The sequence below is a fragment of the Zootoca vivipara genome, chromosome 8, assembly GCF_963506605.1.
Source record: "Zootoca vivipara chromosome 8, rZooViv1.1, whole genome shotgun sequence".
Taxonomy (NCBI): Eukaryota; Metazoa; Chordata; class Lepidosauria; order Squamata; family Lacertidae; genus Zootoca; species Zootoca vivipara.
The window spans coordinates 33181465-33205979 of record NC_083283.1 but is presented as its reverse complement, the minus strand read 5'-3'; the positions used below and the strand labels follow the sequence as shown (position 1 = coordinate 33205979).

General features: G+C 40.3%; 1 protein-coding gene across 2 annotated transcripts in view; it reads left to right on the top strand.

Moving 5' to 3' along the window:
* Nucleotides 1-24515, top strand: part of C8H8orf34 (chromosome 8 C8orf34 homolog) — a 95490-nt gene that overhangs the window by 49846 nt on the left and 21129 nt on the right. For both annotated transcript variants that reach the window (XM_035125357.2, XM_060277763.1), the window contains exons 9-10: nt 14482-14567; nt 17934-18007. In XM_035125357.2, the coding sequence (XP_034981248.1) occupies nt 14482-14567; nt 17934-18007 (160 nt within the window). The remainder of the gene's footprint in view (nt 1-14481; nt 14568-17933; nt 18008-24515) is intronic.

Genomic DNA, 24515 nt, shown 5'->3' with positions numbered 1-24515 from the left:
AGCATACTTAACCTGAAGCGAACTTTCCCATTGAAAGTAATGGAAAGTGGATTAATCCGTTCCAGACGGGTCCACAGAGTACTCAACCTGAAGCGTACTTAACCCGAGGTATGAGTGTAATTGGTTCCGGAAGTCCGTACTTAACCTGAAGCGTACTTAACCTGAAGCAAACTTTCTCATTGTAAGTAATGGAAAGTGGATTAATCCGTTCCAGACGGGTCCGCAGAGTACTTAAACTGAAAGTACTCAAACCGAAGCGTACTTAAACCGAGGTATGACTGTATAGATGAAGGGCAGGTTATAAATAACAATTCACAGATAAATCTTAAGGTAAGTTCTGCAACCTAGGTGAGAGGATGACCATAGATTACCTATAACTATAAAAAATACATGGAGCAGATTTTCTGTTTTACATTTTGGGAGTATTTATAAAGTGCTAAGTGATGTTTAAATTGGTTTTACTCAGAGCAGATCCACTGAAATTAATGAACATGACTATGCTAGTTTTATTAATTTTGATGGGTCTAGTTGAGTATCGCATCCAACATGTTCAAGGTGGGTTACAAGGTCTTAGGGGAATTTTTTATGAATTTGACTTGCATTCTCACTGTGGCAAATCTCTTTCTTGCATCTCTTGCCAATAGATACTTGGGAACAAAACACTTTTTGTTGAACCCACAATTTCTGCTTGCAACTTTATACAATTTCTGCTTGCAACTTTATACAAAAGTATGAGTTATGTGTAATTTCAAAATGCATAGAATTCCTTAGATCACACAGTCACAAATTATATTATCTGAATGAAATTATAAGAAGACTACTATATGTATGCCAAGTTTGTTGGTAAGCTTTGAAAATACTTGGATCTGGAACTAGATAAATCACAAGTAAAAAAAATCAACAACACTAAACATGTTATGGAAATGAGATGTATCCAATCACAACAAAATTCTTGAGCTAGCTAGCATGCTGTATAATTTCCTGTGCAATCTTTGTAGCAGCACTCTGTGATGCATGTATAATTACCATCACTTGCACCTTGGCTTCATAATAGATGGCTAAATGTCACACAAATCTTTATTGGAAGCCTCCTGGTGACATGAAAATGTGAAGGAATTCATGAGTTCAGTGGATTATGAAGCAAATAAAAGGTTTGTTAATACCTCCTTCTCTGAAAAAAAAAAGTCCTGTTGACTTCTGTGGAGCATACTTCTGAAAAAACAAATAGAGGATTCGCCTGTATGGCCTAAATGTACATCAAATTTAGTGAACACATTTTCAATCAAATGTAGGGTAGACAGTAAATCTATAACACACAGTTACTTACACTTACTTACACTTATAACCCGTTAGGTTTCAGTAGTGCTATTTACTGAATAGTGCCTAAATGAAAAATGTGTGCAATAAACCAAGAACTACTATCGTTTTGAATCCCATGCTGCTAAATCAATTTCATGGTGAACTCCCTGTGAATTTCCCCTTGTGAAAGAAATGGCTAAGTCTCATTATTTCCAAAACCCTAGCTTTGTCATGGGAAACAAACAACATAAGACAGGAGATTTATGTTCCAGCTTAAGCAAAATCTCATGGGGCATAGAATTTCCCTAGTTGACCACATTTTCCCACTGAGTAAATCCAGAAACAACATTGAAAAAAAGTTGATGTGATAATCAAAACATTCTCTGTTAAAGAGTTATAGAGTCTGTCAAAAGGAATTGCTCTCTCTGTGAAGGAAAAGGAGGAATAACTGCAGTCTTAATTGTCCTTCTGTTGCATAATCTATTAAGAGATTATATCTTCCTACTGAGTCTGTTTTAAAGTTGTTCTAGTCCTTTAAAAAACAAATGTCTGCAGGTGTTTTCTGTTTGCTTTGACACATGCAATTATTGCTAAGAGGACAATCCAAGAATCCTGTTTGCCTAATTTTGTAAAGAAAGTATCAAAATGTTTGTTCCGTTGCCTCTTTGGTATTTTTTTGGTTTCGTGCTTTTAAACCACAACCACACTTTAATATTGACCAACTATGTATGGGACTGTGACTTAATGCACTGTGTATTACACAAATAGTATTCTTCATAGATGTTGTTGTTGTTGTTTAGTCGTTTAGTCGTGTCCGACTCTTCGTGACCCCATGGACCATAGCACGCCAGGCACTCCTGTCTTGCACTGCCTCCCGCAATTTGGTCAAACTCATGTTCGTAGCTTCGAGAACACTGTCCAACCATCTTGTCCTCTGTCGTCCCCTTCTCCTAGTGCCCTCAATCTTTCCCAACATCAGGGTCTTTTCCAAGGATTCTTCTCTTCTCATGAGGTGGCCAAAGTATTGGAGCCTGAGCTTCACGATCTGTCCTTCCAGGGAGCACTCAGGGCTGATTTCCTTAAGAATGGATAGGTTTGATCTTCTTGCAGTCCATGGGACTCTCAAGAGTCTCCTCCAGCACCATAATTCAAAAGCATCAATTCTTCGGCGATCAGCCTTCTTTATGGTCCAGCTCTCACTTCCATACATCACTACTGGGAAAACCATAGCTTTAACTATACGGACCTTTGTCGGCATTCTTCATAGATAGAATGGGGAATAGATAGAATAGATTTAGAACTTCATAGATAAAATGGGGGAGTTTTCAATGCAGTATTACCACTCTCTTCCATTTATAAGCAATGCATCTGTTTCTGAAGCAGAATCTAATACATTGTTGTTGTTGTTGTTGTTGTTGTTGTAATTTTATTTATCACCTTCACCCTAAGGTCCCAGGGAGGGTTACAACTCTTCAGTAAAGATAAGTTAATTGTATGACAGAAAACGTTTAGAAATTTATTTTAAAGTACACGTGAAAAGGAATTAGTTTGAATTCCTTTCTTTACATGTTAATATGTTTGTGATGTTGAAGTCGGTACCTGACCATATTTTATAGAGGTATAGTGGTACCTCTGGTTGCGAACAGGATCCATTCTGGAGCCCTGTTTGCAACATGAGCAGTATGCACCCCGCGTCTGTGCTTCTGCGCACGCACGGGTAATGATTTGGCACTTCTGCGCATGCGCATGATGTCATTTGATGCTTCTGCACATGCGCAAACCGCCAAACCCGGAAGTAACCCGTTCCGTTACTTCCGGGTTCGGCGCGTTCGTAACCCATGTTGTACGCAACCCGCAGAATTTGTATCCAGAGGTATGAATGTACCCTGTTTCTCATATTTTAAGACATACCCATAAAATAAGCCATAGCAGGATTTTTAAGCATTCAAGGAATATAAGCCATACCCGAAAATAAGACATAGTGATAGGCGCAGCAGCAATGCTGGCCGCGGCAGGAGGAGGAGGAAAAAAATAAGACATCCCTTGAAAATAAGCCATAGTGTGTTTTTTTGAGGAAAAAATAAATATAAGACATGTCTTATAATATGAGAAACACGGTATATCTTAAATATGTTCTTTTCCTTTCCCCTTTTCCCAAATAATTGCAGGTCTTTTAAATTTAGCAGATAGATCCTTCAGTCCCAAATATTAACATTTAATTCAGTAGAAAGTATACTTAACATAACAGCTTAGCAAGGTGAATTTACACAAAATTATTTTGTTACCTGTGAGTAGACAGAAGGTCAGTTTTTGTACTAACTTGATTTTCCTGTCTTGTTAAAGTCGGAAATTGTAGCCAATTGCAGGAAATTATTTTTCTAAAGTGAGATAATGACTTTAAGCAAGCATCAGATAAAAGATTGCCCTAGAATGGAATAATTCCTGATCTTGGGAAAACATCTGATAATTATGATTCTTTACAGATTCTGTGCTCTGGGAAAATGTATTATTATCACTTTTGGTGCTTTGGAGGAATGGTTGCAATGTCTTTTAATTTAGATACACAAGCAATCACATTTCATAGCTTTTGAAAATGCAAGAAAAACCCCTCGCAGAAAAGGTTTCCTCCTGAAAATTTCAATGTATGACGTTTCCTCAGGTATTAAAGCATTGTAGTCTGATACATTGAAATGTTGTAGGGATTCGGAAACAAAATTGATAGCATACGTGCCCTTAAATAATTTGTAAGTGACTAAAAATCATCATCAGTATAGCCACCCTTTGCCATGAGGTCCCAGGGTTACAACAATATGACATCCAGCATTAAAAACAGTTTAAAGCAAATTACAAACAAATATGGGCAAGCAGGTGTATTGGTAAAGATACTAACATAGAAAAATCACCAGCTCATTCATATAATGAAACTGAAGATGATACATTTTTGAATGATTTATGTTATCAATAACAAAGGATGGAGAACACAGGAAGCAAAACAAGTTTTGAGGTGAGACATGTTTACACAGGTGTTGCATCGGTTTTTAGCAGTGCGTCTTTACAGTTTGGTTGTATTGATTTGGTTACTGTAGTGGCAAAAACAGGAATTTGTTCCACTGCAGTTACATAGGTTTCTTTGCTGTAATTTGGCTCGGTGTGGAATTAGCTTGGTGTTCACATTACTAACTTCATTGAATATTTAGAGAAAACCAGTCGGCTGCTTTCAAAAGTTATCTTCTGGCTTACATTAGCATATGCAAGCTTATTGTGCCTTATATTGCACCCTGGAAATTGTAGTTCCCAACACTAGTCATGACTGTGAGCTGCTCAGAAATTTAACCCATTCCTATGTTTTCGATCTGTACATGGTACAGCAATCTTAATTATGGATGTTTATATTTTAATGCTTGTGCAATTGTTTATTTCAGTTTTTTGTAAACTACTTAGAAGACTACTTTGGTATTAAATGATATATAAATTAATAAACCATCATCATATAAGAAGTTTTCAATAAACTTCTTTATTGTCTCAATTAAAGAGAAATTGCTTACCAAGCAAAAGGCTACTTGATTATAGAATCATTGAGTTGGAAGGGACTCGAAAGTCCAGTTTCACTGCTAAAGCATCGCTAATAGGTGACAAGACTTCTCCTTCCCGGAGGGGAGGGGTTGCGAGCGGGAACCGTTTCCCGCGCTTGCAGTGGGGCGTGTTCACCCCCTGCATTAGCCCCGTCCAGCTGCCGCATTAAGCCCCTCAGCCGGTCAATAGGGCTTGCTGGGGGGCGGAGTCTGGCTGCATTTAAGCGGCCATGGCTGCGGGAATTTTCGTACCCCGCTTCCTGCTTGCATCAGATCTCCCGTCCTCCCTCCCTTTAGGCTTTGCTTTGCTTTGACCTTGCTATGGACTTCGGTTGGTCACCTTGGTTGTCCAAGGGGCCTGGTAGGAGTTTTTTTTTTATCCATGTGGCAAATTGGCACCAGCCTCTTGGTTTTTTCGCCTACCTCATAGCAATTCATCACAACTTTTGGTATTGGCAGTTAGGCATTGGATTATTCAATATGTGATGTATCTGTGTTCTGTGTCGGAGGGCAGGTTGTGGCCATCACCTACTTCCTTTGGGTATCCCGTTAAAGGGATCCAGCAGCCGTGGATCCTGTCCGATGTCATGATGGGGTTAGGGCCATGGCATGACCCCTGGGGACGTCAGGGGAAGCTTCCAGTTGTATTTGCATCAACAAGATCCTCCCACTGTTTGTTAACCCTAAAGTGACTCCACACCGGTTGGGGTGGAGTCATGTGTCGTGTTCCCATCCAGTGCCTAAGCCAATACCACTCACATGCCGTAATCAATAAAGTTGTGACCCTCTTTTGCCCATTAACCTAAAATCACGTGTCCTTGTGTCTTATTTACTCCACATGGGGGGCGGGTCATCGACTCGCAATCATTCCTGTGACTTAGAAAACTCTAATGAAGGTGAGTTCAACACCTTCTGCAGCAGTCTTTTCCACTATTGAACGTTCTACTGACAGGAAGCTCTTCCTAATGTTGAGCTGAAATCCCCTCTCTTGTAATTTCAACCTCTTGGTACAGGTCTTACCTGCTGGAGCAACAGAAAATGAATTGGCTCCATGTGTGTGCAGTAATTTAGAAGGATGTTAAACAGCAGTTTAGAAAGAAAAAAATGTTCCTTTTGGAATTTTAAGGCAATGTTGATATATGTTTTCAGCAGACATGACAGGTCAGACACAGGCTGAATTAAAGAAAAGGTTGAATAGTTCCATTACATAGGACGTTAATTCTAATACTAATGCTAGCTATTGGATGGAGGGGGAAACAAGAGAAGAATGTGTGGATACTTCCTCCGCATGGCTTTATAAAGATGCAGTGGGAAAGAAGAGATGTGTCTCATACAAATGCTGTTTTCTATCTGCCCCCACTTTTCTGGCTTGGAATGCTAAGAACCAGTCTACTATTATTGGCTTGTTTTAATAGCAGATTACAACTGTCACTGGTTTGTATCAGAAGCAATTTATAAAGGACTTCCAGTAAGATTTTGTTTACTTTTCACTAGTGGTATGTTTCAGAGGAGGCTGAGATTTTTCTTTTCTATCTAAAATAGAAAATGAAACTTATTTTCAAACAACAACAAAAAAACCCTTAATTCCTTAACCAGGCTATATATTTGCCTGTAACAAGTAAGCAAGCTTCTCAAGAGAAGCATGATCATTTGTATTACAGTATTTGACTCCAGTGCTCTTTGGTGGCCTGTCTCTGACTGTTTTTCTGTGGAAAAGCGATAGTTTGTTGTTTGTTGTTTTTACTAACCCAGTCTGCTAACATTAGCTGGGGTAGAAAATTCACCCATGCCAAAATTCAGTGCACTTCTAAGTCACTTTATGCCACGTGTGGTTTTTTTTGTTTTGTTTTGTTTCTAGAGGGTAATTCCATGTTTATCTATCTTTACTAATCACAGAAAAAAGTGTAATGTGCTGTAAAACCCTATGCATGTCTACTTATAAGTATTTTCATTTAACTCAAAGGTAAATGTTTACAGGATTGTTGACACAGTATTTTGTAGCAGTGACATTTGTTAGGCTGAATAACCTATCAAATGAAAGAGAATCTTTAGTCTTCAGTAGAAATTTTGTACGTACCAACATCTGGAACCTAGAAAGGTTAGTACACTGGTACCTTGGTAGTTGAATGGCTTGGCTCCCAAACAATTCGGGTCCCACACACCACAAACCTGGAAGTGAGTGTTCCGGTTTGTGAATATTTTTTGGAAGCAAATGTCCAACGTGGCTTCCACAGCTTCCAATTGAGTGCAGGAAGCTCCTGTAGCCAATCGGAAGCTGTGCCTTGGTTTTCAAACTGCTTCGGAGTCGAATGGACTCCCAGAACAGATGAAATTTGAGAACCAATGTACCACTGTATTTCATATTCAGATAATATTGAGGCCTTAAAGTTTTATTTGTGGCTATTGCTATAGTATGTGGCCTATAGCAACATTTACTATAGTAAGTAGTCTGTAAATAATAGATGATCCTTTTTCTAAGTAAACTAGTGGGGAATGTATATTTTAAAACCCAGTATAATGTGAAAAATCAGACTTCCAAAACTAAGCCAACACATATGTATATCCTTCAAAATCTGGGTGACTCCTGGCTCAATACTGTACAGTTCTTGCATGGCTGAGCATTCCCTAAATATGTGCTTAGGAGCACAATCCCATATATGTCTATTCAGAAGTAAGCCCTGTTCAGTTCAATGAGGCTTACTCTCAGGTAGTTTTGTATAAGGTTAATCTAAGCGTCTTGTTATAGGCTGGAGCCTACAGAAGTTTGCAGCAAGAGTCTAGGATAGACTGTGGTGGTCAGGACCATGGACAGCACATTGTGGGAGCTGGTTTCAAGGTTAAACTAGATGCAATTTAAGGAAACAGTGCTTGAAATGTTGCTCCACCAATAGTCTCTAGAATCAACTATGGCCTCAAATAGTCCCCCAGGAAGGTGAATGTCTTACAGCGGTGGAGTGAACACTTCCAAAGGAATGAGTCTTTTGAGTCACAGGAAGGAAGTAAGACTACCTCCTCATGCAGAGTGGATGGAGCTTCCCCTCCATGGGAGCATCCTATAGGCTGGTTGCTTTGGAGGCTTTTTCCTCAGATGGCTCCTAAACCCAGTCTTCCACACCCTTTGCCATTGGATCCCTTCTCTGATAGCATGGGGAGCCTAGTCTTGGGCCATCACATTGCATTAACAAAACTAAAATAAGATAGGCATAAATTTGAAGGATGGTAGAAGGGGACGACAGAGGACGAGATGGTTGGACAGTGTTCTCGAAGCTACGAACATGATTTTGACCAAACTGCGGGAGGCAGTGCAAGACAGGAGTGCCTGGCGTGCTATGGTCCATGGGGTCACGAAGAGTCAGACACGACTAAACGACTAAACAACAACAATTCAATGCAGTGGGATGAGCTAGAAGGGGGGCACCTTTTGGTATACTTAGTAGGTTCCAGTGCTCAAATCGGTGACTGATCTGTGACTAGCACAGGTAGGAGTAAAGAGAGTGGAGTCTTGGAAATGATAGTGTGGCTGCTGACAAAAGTGTTTTGTGATGGTCCTGCCATGGCCAAACCTTTCCCATGCCTACCGTGGTCTGCAGCAAAATCAAGGAAGCCACTTAGGTGGGTTTTTTTTTTTTTTTTTTGCTTGTTCTCTTGAGATGTAAGGGACAGCAGGGAATTTGAGGTGGCAATGGGTTGGGATGAGAAAATAAAGATGCAATAGGGTAACTAAAGAGGAGGAGGAGGAGGAGGAGGAGGAGGAGGAGGAGGGGAACAGTAGCTGGTGCTTTAGGAAAATTACATGTTCCAGAGATGCCTGAGACATTGCTATAGGGAAGGGGAGAGGAGCAGAGAGGTGGTAAAAGGAGACATCCTTCTCTGGCTCAGATTAAAACCTGAGCTAGACTTGGAAGTACTTGAAGATGGGAATTTTAAACCACAGAAATTTGTATTTCAACTCAAAGGACTACACACATTGGGCATCACTAAACTCATGTGTTGTGCTTCTTCATTGGTGAATCAAAAGTGGCTGTTGTTCTTAGTTATCATTGAATATGTACAGGAACGAGCTCAGCACATTGAAAACCATTTCAGGAAATACAATATGAAATTCACGCTATGCTAACATATTTATGTTTTATGATTATGGGCACTGGGAAAAAAGAAGTTATGTAGATGTTCCAGATGGATTGTGTCTCACATTTCTAAAACTCTGCAAGATGTGGAAACTATTGCCAAACTTTAAATGAACATTCTTTCATATTGTGATAATCTGCTATAGAATTAGCAACTGACTTCCCTAGAGCTTCAGGCTGTAATGAGTAATTACTTACAGTTCCCAGATAGTATTCTATATTAAAAGTTATCAGAGGAGTGAAATTGATGAGGTTTTATCAGAAAGCACACAAAAAAGAAAGCCTATAGTTAATTCCACAAAACAATTGTCTGTTTCCAACTCTGATGTCATTTCATGAACATTTTTAGGAGTGGCTGCAGAAAGTAAAACAAGTAATTTGATACACTTTTATATACTTGTTGTTCACATAAAACCATGTTTAAAATTGAAAAGAAAAAAGAAAATGTGGCCTTGATACCACCTGTGTGACATAGATAAGGATTCAGTTCTTCATTTTACATTTTTATCTTACCAGAAGCATGTACATCACTTGCGGGTACTTCTGGATCTATTCCTGTCACTTGAGACATAACTGGCCCCAGTGGCATTGAGTGCCTTCTATCAACTTCAACTGATGGCCCAGATAGTAGCCTACCTATTGTTGTCTGTGTTCTGGTAATCTCTGGGTTAGATACCTTTGAAGAAGCCTTAGAAGAGGAAGCTGGTATAGCACTCATCAGTCTGATTGCTGAGGGAGGAAGGAGTAAGAAGAGAAGAAATTACAGTAGGGCATGGGAACCAGCCATAGGCTTCACTGAAAAGTGGGTTTTGAGAAAGAGTAAAGTTGGAGAGGTGAAATCTCTGATCCTGAGAAGGTAGTTCCAAGCATACAGTGCAGCAAGGGTGAAATGGTGGGAGCTAGAAGCATGTGCTTAGAGCTGGAATAATGAAGATCACAGGCAGGGATATATCAGGATATAAGTGTGGATGTATCAGATGGGTGCAAGGCTATGAATGGTTTTTGAAGGTAAGGGCAAGGAGCTAGTGTTGGATTTAGGAAGCCAGTGTAGGGATTTAAGATGGAGCATCACACTGGGGTTTAAAATGCTCATATCCCACTAGTTCCATGCTTGCATGGTGGAGCAATGAGGGTCCAGCGGCAAATTATTTTAGCAGCTGAGTGTTGGATAGGTGTGAAGAGACATGGGGCAGGGGAGAAATTCTGTTCACCTGGCATTGAAAGGCAAACCTGTCTAATTTGCACTTTCCAAACCAATACAAGAACCAAAACACAGCTAGCTTTTGAAATTGACACTTCTCTGAATTCTGCAATACAGTTTTCAGCCAAGTAATGCATACAAAAATGAAAATAATGTGGGAAATCTTCATGAATTCGTTTAATCTTCTTTTAAAGCTTGGTTGCTTTACTGAGAGAAAGCAACTCAGAGAAACCTTAACTGACAGCCTTGCCCTTCCCTAGAAGAAGCCAAGGTGAGACAATCTAGTTCAAAGAACAGAAATTTGCAGAGAGGAGGCAAAGATAAAGCCAAGGCTCTGTGCATGTTCAAGAGGGTGCCTGTGGATAAAGAAAGCGTACAAGGGGATCAGGCTTAGGAGGAAAGATAGGAAGTTCAGTCTTTTTTTATATATATAATAATTTTTATTGTTTTTTTTATAGAAACAAAACAAACAAAACACACAAAATATGATCTGTCCCTCCAATTTCCCTCCCCCCACAAGTCCACTTCTGCCACCAGTAGTACCCGTGGGCGTTGAGAATCAGAGGGGTCCATTGTAAGGCTGGGTTTGACCTCCCCCTCCCCCCTCATCCCCTCCCTGCCACTGAAAGGACAGGGGTGGAGGGGTTCTGAGGATTGGTTTTCCCCCAGCTGCTCCTTTAACACAACCCTTAAAACACAGCACGCACACAAAAAAGAAAAAACAAAAATAAAAATTCCCACTTCTTATTTTCTTAACATTGTCTTTATGACTTCCTCGATTCTCTTCTTCCTGGTTTTCTAAACTTCTCTAATTGATTATGGCGGATTTTCTACCCCAATTCCAAATCTTATCCTTATAATATTCACTCAATCCTCCTCCTTCTTCATACTGCCCCTCCCCAAGTCCCCTCCTGCCACAAGAGGAACCTGCGGGGCGCAGCACTTCAAAGGTTCCATTTTTGTGTCTGGGCTTCCCTCCGCCCCCTCCTCCCCCCTCAGAGCACCCCCTGCCACTAGCTGCTTCTGAGCAAAGAGAGGAGGGAAGTCGGCCCTCTACCCATACACTCATCTAAACACAAAAATGTTAATACAAATCTAAAATTTGTTTCCAAAACCACTCTTCAACCTCCCTCCAGAAATTTCAATTTTATATCTATTGACTCTCCTTCCCCCTCCCGGTGCCTTCCCCCCCCCCTTGGATCAACATTCCTTTAAAAGGCCAACATTTCAGAAAGTACCTTTTAACTAAAATTCTCACCCCACACCAATTCTTTCCCACTTCCAAATCCAGGCCTTTGTCCCCCCCCTCCTTCTGCCTTTCCTTTCCCTCTATTGCCCATCCCCAAATTTCAGTCTCTCCAGAGGCCTTCTTTTCTTGGGTTTTTATTTCATCTTGTTGTTCCTTGCGGCAGTCTTTTTCTTTTCCAAGTCTTTGTTGTTCTTCCTCCAAGTCATCTTTTTTATAATCCACCTCAGTTTCACTTCTTGTTCTTTAATCTCAAGCTGGCTTTCAACATTATCCTCTGAGTCCTGATCTTGAACCAAAGTCTCTGAACATATTAGACTGGAGTGTTGCAATGTCTTATGGATGTCCTTCAGAGTCTCTAAATAGTTCAAAACAGCCTCTTGGAAGCTTGGTGAATACCTTGTTTTCATTCCTTCTAACCACAAACAGGCAGGAGATTAGGAGACAGAGCACACTGGAAATTTCCATTCACACACGCTTTCCTCCATCTTGGCTGTTCCTTCCATTGTCTTTAACTTTTCCACAATAAATCGTCTCTTAAGTCCAAATGCTTCTCTTTTAATAAGATCTTACAGCCGGTTAAACTCTCAACGAATTTTTACAAATTTTTATTGTCTTTTAGCAGTTTTGACAGCTTTGACAGCTGTCAAAATTTTTCCCCTTAACGTACTTGCTGTTCCTCAGGGGGTGCCGGCGCCGGGGTTTGAGAAGGAGTAAAAGGTCTTTGTTTCTTTCGGGTACTAAGAACAAAGTGTCTTTTTCAGCTTTGGCTTTGGAATATTTAATGCGCCTCTTAATTAGCCATTAGGAAGAGATCGGCTCCCGTTTTTAAATCTCTTCCAATTTTCCAAATTGTTGATTTTAAAATCCAAAAAGTCCCAATGAAGATTTCACTTACTTTGTAAAGTCCTTTATTTTCTTGGGAGAATCTGCCGCTGCCCGGTAGAAGACTCAGGGCTTCGCTAAACCGGAGGTAACGATGTCGTCCAAAAATGGCTCCCGCGACTCCACTCCGCTGGCTCTCGGAGACTCTACTGAGTCTCCGGGCAGCAGAGGAATCGCCCCACGGAGCCTGCCGGACCTTGAGCCCTCGGGACGCCCTTCCCAAGGTTCTTGCGGGGAATCCGCGCGCCCCGTGGAATTCCCCCCCCCTCCGCGATGCCGGGGACTGCGGAGCTCGCAGTCCCTGCGTCTTCTTTAGCCGGCGTGGCAGACCGGAAGTCTTGGACAGTCTTGGACATCCAAGAATGTGTTAGTGCCAGTTGTGGCATGAATTGAGGAAACAAAAACTCACATCTGGGGAAGAGGAGACTGGAAGGAGGTGGCTGTGGGCTCTCAGCAGCTGCCGAACTCATGTTTCTGTGTGTCACCGGGCCTGATTTTAGTTAGTATCTGCACCCATCCAGTGTAGATATGTGTCTTCTATGTCCTCTTTTCCATTTCATGTGTGTGTGTGAGGGGGGGGGGGGAACAAGGCATATTTGTCTTTGACCAATCTTTCTTATTCTATATTACTGAAATCACTGCCAAGTAATTTGGCACTGTAGAGAGAAGCCCACCTATGAGGTTGGATATTTCCGGCATTCCTGAAATACATTATACATTTTTTTAAAGACTATGAATTCCATTTGTAATTAACAGCTACATTTATAAAAAGCACAGCTTTTTTGAAAAAAGAACAGATGCCAAGAATATATATATATATATATATATATATATATATATATATATATATATATACACACACACACACACACACACACACACAAAAACAAGAAGAAGCTACAGGCTTGCTATTGCTCAGCTAACTTCAATATTTACTGAGCCTTAGAAAATACTGTGACTGTGAATAAAGCTTTTCAAAACTGTGGATAAGAAATCTTTTCTACTTAAGTTCTCTTTCCTATGTGGTCTAAATGTGTGATATTTTAGTACTTTGCAAATCAGCAGCTCATCCACTCCAGCTTTCAGTCCTTTAACCCTATCTTCCATGAGCATGAATCTGCACCCATACACCGAGTGTTTGCTACCTAAAAATTAGCTGGGAACATCCCAGCCAGTAAGCCATGAGGAATTGGGGAATGTTAGTTTAGTCTCAGAAATGGTTTAGCAAAATCATTGAGACTGAACAAATACGTTAACCAACCAGTCTTGCTCAGTGCAGCAGTCATGAAGATAGAGATGAACAGAGCTTAGTCAGCGCATACCTTGGAGAGGTTAAAGAGAACCTTTATCTGTACCGCTTGCCTAGAACTTGAATCAGCTCCAGGCAGGAGGCACAGGAGATTAACAGTGCTTGGTATGCTGGGGCCAGCTTTGGTAAGAGGCAGATCTCTCGCCCAGCTCCCAAAGCTGTCATCCCACTGCTAACCTCTGGTGGGCTGTGAATGGAGCTCAGTCACACCAGCCATTTCCATAGCAGCTGTAGATGGAGCAGCTTTGATAAGTTATCGCTTATCAAAAACAAACAAACAAAACCTCCCAAAGTCCTTAGAAAGAAATTGCTAGCTAGTCTCAAATACGTATTTTTGATAGGAATATTAATAATTAATGTTTTAAAAGATACACTTTGTGCAACTAATGTTTTCAATGAATTACGTGGTAAGGTACAGACTCGATGGTGGCTTTGAGAGGTTTTACTGGGTGGCTACTAGCTTCTACCACAGAGCACCTGTGTGAGAGAAGGAGGACCCAGAGCCCTTACTGGAGGTATGGAGAGTGCTGCCGCAGTTCATATCTTGGATCCTTGGATGAAGGGTGGTATATAAATTTAATAAATAAAATAATAGTTTCCACTGCAGATACAAGCCAAAGTATCAGCAGCCCATGTTGGGCACCATTAGCAGCTGCATGCCTGTAAGGCACTAAATTATCAGCCAGCAGCCTCCAGCCCCAGGATCTTTCAACACATTTGTAAGGGCGTCAGCCTCCTAGTGGTGCTTAGCAGTGCAAGCTGGCAGCTGTCCAGTTGTCTTGTGCATTAATCAGTGGAATGTTCCATATAACTTCAAATTGTTTCCATTTCAATCTTCCTAGACTGCAAGGGGATAACTTGGCAGAAAGAACAGAGGATGTATCTGTTGCGTCTCAGACTCTTGAGCAAGAAGTACCACAATCTGTCGGTAAGTTCTTGAAAGAGCTATGCTACCTCGCATGGAATAATCTGAACGACTCAATACATACTGATAAAAGCACATTCGAGAATATCTGCTGGGAAACTTTTTAAGACCAATTTTGGTGGGAGGCAAATTCCTTTTTCACTTACCAAATTATAGTAATGTGTGGAAAGAAATTTAGCTCATCAGACCCTGTTCCTTGCTATTTAAGTTTGTTTTCTTTGCTCTCACTTCTGTTCACACTCCACTCCCTGTTGAGATTAGACTTAACACTGTGTGGAAAACGCTGATGCAACTCTGCTTTTTGAAGACAACAGCACAATGCTGAGGCTTTGCAGAATTAAAGTGCTTATCTCTGCTGTTTGGATAATGATGTATAACTTGGTTAGCAGGCACAATGTGATTACACTCAAAAAACCTCTCCTGTGGCAGTTTGTTCTTTATGAATTAGCTAAAAATCCAGAACTGGGAAGTGCTGAAGCTCAGTAGGAGCAGAACATCTGCTTTGCATGCAAAAGTTCCAGGTTCAGTCTCTAGCCTCTCCAGGTAGGATTGGGAAAGAACCCTGTCTGAAATCCTGATAGCTGCTGATCTGATTCAGTGTAAGGAATATTCCTATGGAGTTCACAACTCAATGAGTGTTATGAGGGAGGGGAGTTCCATGAAGTTCCGACTATCTAAACTGGTCTGCTGGGGGCTTGTGGGAGAAGTGCTGGCCTGGGCAGCTCCCAGTGAACCTTGCTGACTAAGGTTTGGAAGAATAGGCCTGCCTATTTCCAGTTCTAACTGGAGCTGTTCAGATACGTCTCCTTTTGGGCAGAGAGGACTCGACCACAGTACTCCATCCTCTGGTAATCCCAGATTGGATTGTTGCAATGTGCTGTACATGGAGCTGCCCAGAACTAATAAACTTCCATCAACTATGGAATTCTCTCCCCACAAAGGTGCTACTCACTAAGCAGCTTTTAGTAAACACTGAGGATGCATCTCTTTACCCTGAGATGCATGTTACCCTGACACTGAGACATGTGTTTCCAGGATTCATGATATTTCTGTTACTTTAATTGTTTTAAATGTTCTTCATACTGAATTTTAAATTGTTGTAACCTGCCCTGGGACCTGCTGATGAATGGTAGGGAATTATTATTAACAATAACAGAAACCATTATGGTGATGTTTCCTCAACAAAGGATCAGGGTCATCTGAAGACTTAAGAAGTCTCGCTTTCCCTTCCAGTGCCTCCTCTCCCCTAGGAGAGCTGTCATGCAGTCCTTAAAAAGCCTGTAACTTATTCTGCGGTCACATTTTCCTAGATAGCTATGAAACAGGAGAAGTTACAGGGGAGTCTTCAGATGATGAGGGAACACTTCCTCAGGCCCGGATGGTTTAGAAAGGGGCACAAAGAGTTAAGTGACTTTGTTGTTGTTGTTTAGTCGTTTAGTCGTGTCCGACACTTCATGACCCCATGGACCATAGCACACCAGGCACTCCTGTCTTGCACTGCCTCCCGCAGTTTGGTCAAACTCATGTTCGTAGCTTCGAGAACACTGTCCAACCATCTTGTCCTCTGTCGTCCCCTTCTCCTAGTGCCCTCAATCTTTCCCAACATCAGGGTCTTTTCCAAGGATTCTTCTCTTCTCATGAGGTGGCCAAAGTATTGGAGCCTCAGCTTCACGGTCTGTCCTTCCAGGGAGCACTCAGGGCTGATTTCCTTAAGAATGGATAGGTTTGATCTTCTTGCAGTCCATGAGACTCTCAAGAGTCTCCTCCAGCACCATAATTCAAAATGTACCATAAGTGACTTTATGGTAATCTAAATCAGAGTCCGCCTTGGAGTAACACTGGACCATGATGTAATGGCCATGATGCAGACTCTGTGTCAGGTAGTATAAATATTAAAGGTGTTGTTTCACCTTTCGTAATTTAACATTAAAATTAATGTTGCGTCCAATCAACAAATTTTGGGGTCCAGTATATTATTACCATGTGAACTATGACTTGCAATAAATATCTGCATAATATATTATGTCAATAGTTAATGCAAGTTATGCAAACATTTGTTGGTCCACGTGTTTAATGTAACACATAGCCAGTGGGTCAGTTTTTTAATTAAAATTATATGTAGATATATATAAATACTTGCATAATAATTAGTTCTGGATTACATGGTTTCAGTCTGCTATTCATAGATAATAATTGCTTCATCAGAACATAAGTCAGTACAACAGTATTTTCTGAAAATAGCAATTATTTATGGATTAACAGTGTTACCACTCCTGAGCAAAGCTATTTGCTCATCATGTGGCAAAACAAAGCAAACTGGCCCCAGTTAATAAGGCAATGCATGGATGGCAATATATAGGCTGTGTTAAAATAACTATGCGTGAAACAGAAAGGTCTTTAAAATGACTTTCCCACAACATTTTTTCATTATCACTGAACACTGCGCACCGTGATGTGGTGGGATAAGTGTTTATCACATATTTTAAAAAGGTTTGAAGCCTAATGTCTTCCATATTGTAGTAAATCTTGCATTCACAATGCTGTTCTGCCGTCTGATATTTTATTGGAAATTTGCCACTTTTCCACATTGAGCAATGAATGCAAGTTACAAATATATGCAAAGGTTAGCAAATGCAGATTTGGGGTCAACTGACACAAATCAATGGTATTTGCCCAAATATTCAGCAGCAGTGTGCAAGGGCAGCAGAGCTGCATTTTCCAGAACGAGGATGATGCTACCACAGCTCCCTCCCCATCCCTTCTGTGTCTGGGTCAATGCATTGTGGCTATTGGGATGGCACTGTTGGTGCCCTGCCGCCACCTCCAATGCTACTGTGAATTATTTCTTAGTTGAGAAGTCAAGAAATCACTCACACAGCTATGAAGTTATTTAAAGAAGCTTTCATTAACAGAGGAGACTTATTTGGCAACCCAGTTTTAACTAAGTCATGCCAAGCCTAGATCAGCTGAAACTGAGGTTTATTACAACAGGATACTCTTTCTTTTGTGTACTCTTTCCTCCCCTCTCCTGGCATGGCTGCAAAAGGGAGATCGGACCTTTCATTTCCAGTATTAAACAAACCAGAGTTCCCTGTGATATCAGCACTTGGAATCAATGTGGTTGGCTTAGCTTCAGTTGATTGAAACAAGCCAGCTTCAAACCATAATGTACAATACTGGTCTTTTCACTAAACACAAACTAGCCACACTTCCCTGAGTTCAAACCTAATGGGGAGCTATGATTAGTTTAAACCCAGAAGCAGATGCTTCTGATCTCATCTCCACAGCTGCAGTTGGTGTGCGGGGAGTGCACAATAATAAAAAATGTTCATTATTCTTTATTGGTTTTTCCCCCATCTTTTAAAACAGCATCAGTGCCTGGAGCAGAAATTTCAATGGAAAGCAGTGATGAATTGGAGGATGTACTCCAAGGAGCAGAGCAGGTAAGAATAAGGACCCTATATATGCTGTCTTCAGTTTTATGGTCACAAATTCTGTAAATAAACACAAATAAACCCTCCGTTTTTCTAGATTAACTTAAATACATTTGGCATGAAACTGAAGGGCATACTGGAGGTTTGCATATCACATTCCCTGAGCGCTGGACTAGAATATGAATCACATTTAACCAATTAGTTGGTTCAAGTTTTCAGTGTCAACCAGAATATTCAGCATGTATAAATGTCAGTGTTTATGTATAAACATGTACTTTCAGTTTTCCAAGAGCTCAGGATTTTTAAAGTTAATTTTTAATATGTAATTTTAAAGATATATTGGCAGAATCAAGACAAAGGTAAGCACTTTAAAATCCTGTAATAGGAGGCGTGTTAGGCACCTGCTTTACTCTGCAACTGAAATGAATCCACCTTAAAAATACTGAACTGGCTGGATCATATGCTATATTTTTAATACTATATTTTGATGTAAGTATAGCTATGATAGGGTTAACCTCTGTCAAACTAAATCGCATAATCTGTTTTTGTTGGCTTGTGCAAGAGTGTGCAGTGGCTTGTTCTCCACAAAAATAGGTACTGTTTTTCATAAGGTGTTTTATTACAACCAAGAAAGCAAGTTTTAATGGCACATCTTGTACTCATTTCAGCCTCCCTTGATTTTCAGAAACTAAATCAAATAAATGTACTGACATTCATTTCTTAAAATGAGTTTATATAACAGCATAACCTCCTCACACTTGTTAACATCACGGAAAAGCTTAAGCGCTTGCGAACTTTTATCCATGAACGATGCAACTTCAGTCAAGGTTATTTTGCAATGTAGTGCAAAATTTGAGTCCAAAGCATATTGTTCCGCATCGGTTAAAAAGAAAATGGGGCATTTGTCACTTGTGGAATATATACGATATGCCTCACTTGTGATTTTAATAAGCTGTGCTGAGTGCCATTTTAGATGAAGAGCAGGGTAAAAATGCTCTACCGTAATGAAATAAATAAATCTTCATGGTTTTTTGTTCATAACTCTTAATTTACTTCTAACTCCTATTCTGCCCAACTCCCATTGTTACTTAAGTTTATGTTTTCTGTTTTTTTGTTACCAGACCACAATAGATGAGATGCAGGAGAACTATGATCAGATTCCCACTGTTTTTGGTTCAACAAGCAGCCATGGGAGAATTCTCAAAATTAAATGGGAGCGGCAAACAGAAGCCCTTTCCCTGCCATATGTCATTTTCTTGATCTAAATCACCCACCCCATTACTATTAGTCACACTGTGGAAATCTCTGTATCTTCTGCTGTTGGGTGGCAATTCAGAGCAGAGAAATGACATAGGTAGAAAGATTGTACTCTTTCTTCTTCCAGTGCTGCATCTCCAGTCTAGTTAAGGGATGTTCCTAGGTACCTCTGAAATGAAATGTAAGTGTTGGGATATCCAATTTATGAAACTCCCATGATTTGTCTGTTTTGACCCACAGTTTCAAAGTTCCATTATTATTTCTTTTTCCTGGTGGCACTGTTCCTTCCTTTATACAAACTGTCTTTTCTTTGTTGGCACATAAATAGCTTACTGTCCTTAGGTTTACCAGCTGTATTATTTTTTATGCTTTATTTGTAATTTGGTGCATGTGCTTTTGTTTTCTATATCTGCTTTTAGCTTGGGTTGCTAATGTATGAATAAGGATGTTATCTGTGAAGTAACCTACTTTAAAACCTTCTCTGAAACATCAAACCAAGTCTTTTCTTTTTCAGCATCTTGGGATAAATTTTTTGTGTTCTACCCTTTCATATTTCTTCAGCCGCAGACATTCACATCTGGAAAGAACACAGAGTACAGTCTCAGCCAAGTGCTGATTTCAGCAGTGCAATGATCCTGTAAATTCTGGAAGTCAAGAGTTGAAGGGGTCATTCTGGGTTTTCAAATACGCTAGTGGCATCTACAAGACAGCATATGATGTGTCTTCCTGTCGCTTCAAAACAATTTAATATCAATTTATCTCTTGATAGTTTTTCTTTTTCCTAAAGTTTCCATTGTTTTGAGTATCATGCCTGCTTGAAACTCAGCTGAGGAAAAATGAGGATTTAGGATGGGGGGAAGATGAAAACTGGTTGTGTTCTTTGTGGCTCTGGAAAGGGCAGAGGATGGCAGAGAATGGGACAATCAGAGAAGTGGTACTAATTGGAAATGTAGTGACTACAGTGGTACCTCGGTTTATGAACACAATTGGTTCCAGAAGTCTGTTCATAAACTGAAGCGTTCATAAACTGGAGCAAAATTTCCCATTGAAAGTAATGGAAAGTGAATTAATCCGTTCCAGACTGCCCACGGAGTACTTAAACTGAAGCGTTCATAAACTAAAGCAAACTTTCCCATTGAAAGTAATGGAAAGTGGATTAATCCATTCCAGACGGATCCGCGGAGTACTCAAACTGAAGCGCACTTAACCCGAAGCATGGGTGTAATTGGTTCCGGAAGTCTGTTCATAAACTGAAGCGTTCATAAACTGAAGCGAACTTTCCCATTAAAAGTAATGGAAAGTGAATTAATCTGTTCCAGGTGGGTCCGCAGTGTTCATAAACCGAAAATTCGTAAACCGAGGTGTTCATAAACCGAGGTTCCACTGTATTTGCATTGGGAAATGAAGAGCAAATATTATGTTTCACCAAAATAGACCATTTACAACTTTTTAGATGATTCTACCATATAATTTCCCTTTGTGTCATGAGGATTTGTAAAGGAAGCTATGACAAGCGTTCATTGGCTTTGCTAATGCCTCTAAGGCAACCCCCCCAAAAACCTACTAAAGACTTCTTATTTAGATTCCTGGCCTTCTTTTCTATACCAAATAGAATATGTATCTTTCTATCTTAAATGTATACAACACTATTAGTAAAAGGGCCACTCTTTATGAAAATCAGCACTGTATTTGAACCTATGCTATCTTCGGCAATAACGTAAGATTGTCAATCTCAGAATTACCAGTTCTTAAAAACAAAAGCATTGCTTCTGTCTTATTACATGCAGCCATTTGTGTAGGTTTTCCCTGTCTGCATCAGCATGAATCATGGTTTGGGAAGGACTAGCTCAGTATGATTTTGGCGTAAAAATGTGCTGGCATGCTGCCTGCTATACAGAGCAGAAAGCTTGTAATTTCAATTACATGGCATTTCAAGTAGAACGGACCTTAATGTTGGACATAGGGATTAAAAATAGCTGTCAATATTGCAACAAAGCTCTGAGGAGGATTATTATTTTTAGATTACATGAAAAAACTTGAATCGTTTGCAACATGTCCCTGGAAAAAGCTCATGGAGCAAAAAGAGTGAACAGTTGGTGAACTCTAAGAGGAAAATGAATGACGTGAATAGCCCTGCATGCAGAGTATTTCATTAGTTGCTTGGAAAGTTATCAGTCTTCTTATATCCCCCTCAGGCAGGATTAATGAGAGAGACAGATTCACAGGAACACGGAAATGTTTAACCATGTTCTGAAGTCTGTGACAAATATTTCCATTTCATCTTGAGTAGATGAGGATTGTTCAACTGCTTACTAGGGACCTCTGAAATCCATTCTTTTTTTGACATGGAATCATTTCATAAAGTTGAAACTGAAACTGGAAAAATGAAAAGTTCAGCCAAATTAATTTGTATGTAATTTTGACAGGAGCTGATTGCTAAATAGCAATTTCCAGATTTTACTGGCATCAGTATCACTGAGATACATTTCATCTTGGCACCTTTTTTAGTTGTTTTCCTGAATTGTTATTTTCAGTCTGACATTGGTCATTGCAAGCTTCACATTAGCCTTGTCTGAGAAATGAAAAGCATGCTTATGCACCTCTGAAATGTCATTGGGAGAGAAGTTCTAAGGATAAAATCATCCCCAGAAAGCACACAATATGTTACTTGTTCTCGTATAAGAATTATAAAAAGTACTATGCTGCAAAAACGTTTGAATACCTGTCCCCATATGGTGCTGTTTTCACATGCTACATCTCGGTATCTATGCAGTGACTTGTGGTACTTCATTTGGAACCATGTGTGCAACACCTAACAGATGGCTGTTGTTAATAGTTTTGATGGTCCTGCCCCCAAAGGATTAGTGCTGAATCTAGTCCCATGTGTCTAGTCAGCCTTCCCAATTGTCCCAGCTGGCATTGCTAACCTTATGTTAGCTGGCTAGGCATCTGAATCTCATTCCTGCAGCAATAAACCATAGTTTATTGTTTCAGTGTGAGCTAGAGCAAGCAGACTAGTGTGAAGGTCAACGAGTCTCTAACACACAGACAGTGGTTCCCACTGTGCTTTCAGCAAAAACGGGATTAAACCTCCAGTTTCACAAAAGATAGGGCTTGGCTCTAGGTTACCTCAGGGCACTTTTTCCAAAGCCTCTCACCACCTTACTACCAGTGCGGTTTTCCCTCTCATGGATCCCTACTGCTCTGGTTAGCCTCTCCCTCGGGCCACTTTGTGGCTTTCTTGGCTTCACTGACCAGCCCTTAGTTTGTCAGAAGTACTTTGAACTAGCTTCCTTTCCTGACCCCAGGGAAGCTTGGTTCTCTTCTTAGTCACACAACTAGAGGAACTGACACACTGCTGGAGTCAATTAATGTTTAAGCACATTTAACTTTATTTATTAACTTGAGAACATGGATTTCACTGGTAACTTATAGTGCATTCCTTTCATTATAGGACACAGTCTTTTTAGAGCATTTAATCCCTCCAAAACCTAACCTCCCACTCCTCACTATCTCACTCTCCACCTTCCCCAACCAACTCCTCTCCCACCAACTGACTCCTACTAACCGTTATCCCTCTTTTGTTTTCAAACACAGTCTAGTTCCGCCTCCTGGAGAACTGCCTATCATTGGAGGGATAGTTTAACCCCCAACACACCGGAATCCTCATCAGGCACTAATCCGCCACAACTAGCTCCTCCATAATCTCACAGGATTCTACTGTGTTAATACCAGTCTGTGCACCATCAATGGTTTGCATTAGCTTTTATGTACAGTAGTTAAATTACATAAAATATAACACTACAGGGAAAATGAAGAAACAGAGCTTAGACCTTTCCATGAATTTTCTGCAGCCTCTTGCTTTAGAACACCTCTGTTTCCAGAAAGCAGATTAAACCTTCAAGATTAACAATCACCCAAGAAAGATGAGAGCAACGTCACTATTTAAAGGAGTGACTAGCCCAGTGATCAGGTTTTTTCCTTGGGATATAGTAACTGTTAAAAGGACCTAGTTGACTATTCTTGAACTAGAAGTTGCTTTCTGGTGTAGAAGTTGGTGTTGTTTAGTCGTTTAGTCGTGTCCGACCCTTCGTGACCCCATGGACCATAGCACGCCAGGCACTCCTGTCTTCCACTGCCTCCCGCAGTTTGGTCAAACTCATGTTCGTAGCTTTGAGAACACTGTCCAACCATCTCGTCCTCTGTCGTCCCCTTCTCCCAGTGCCCTCAGTCTTTCCCAACATCAGGGTTGTAGAAGTACTGAGTGACAAAACCCCAGCTCTGGAAAACCAGGTAAAGCCAATGGGACATATATTATTGGGAACACAGCTTTGTAAGCCAGAACAACTGCATCAGATTCCCCAATTTGGCAGATTCAAGTTTATGTTATAGTCCTGGGGGAATAAGGACTAGTCAACTCAGCTATAGCTAGCATTTGTTACAATAAAGAGCCATTAAAATAAAAGGGAATGTATTGATTGAGGAACAACCTACTTTAGTGAACAAAGCCAGTATCATTCGATTTGCTTTTGGGTATACTAAAACTGAAATCGCTTATGCTGTTTAATTGAGCACACCTTTGAAGAAACCTCACCAGTCATGCAAATTTTGGCCCTGAGATTTGTGATAGTTTTAATGTGTTTTAATGTGTTTCAGTTTTGCATCTTTCCTAAATGGAAGATCAAAAAAATCACTTGTGTCTGGTCAGATGCAATGCTGAAACTAGACACAAGTGATAGTTGATCTTGTTTCTTAATATGCTGGTGTCCAGGCATGTTTCCTTTCCCCTACCCTCTTACAGTATTTTCCAAAAATGTAAAGAACAAGATAAGTAATGATTGAATTTGGGTCTTTCCTTTCTGTTAATGTTCATGCCAGGAAGAATTTATATGTAGTAACTTGAGTAAAGACAAAAATAAATATAATGTAAGTGAAAAAATAATGAAGACATGGGGGGAAACTTTTAAACCGACATGTGGCTGACCTCAGCTGCTGGCAGATACATCTTAGATATATTGCTTGAGAACAGTTTTCCACTGCTGCGATAGCTGGGGCCTTGCCTCAGTTCAATCTTAGGTAAGAGTGGCTGAAACCCAGTTCCAAAAGTAACATGGACAAGAACGCTTTAATAATTTCCTTTGTCTGAAAATTATTACGACTCAGCCGGTCACAGTTTTATTGTGTATAGCCAAAGGTCATTACAATGAAATAAAAATGCCAGTAACATCAAGGTCACAATTAAAAAAGAACTGCCAATGTG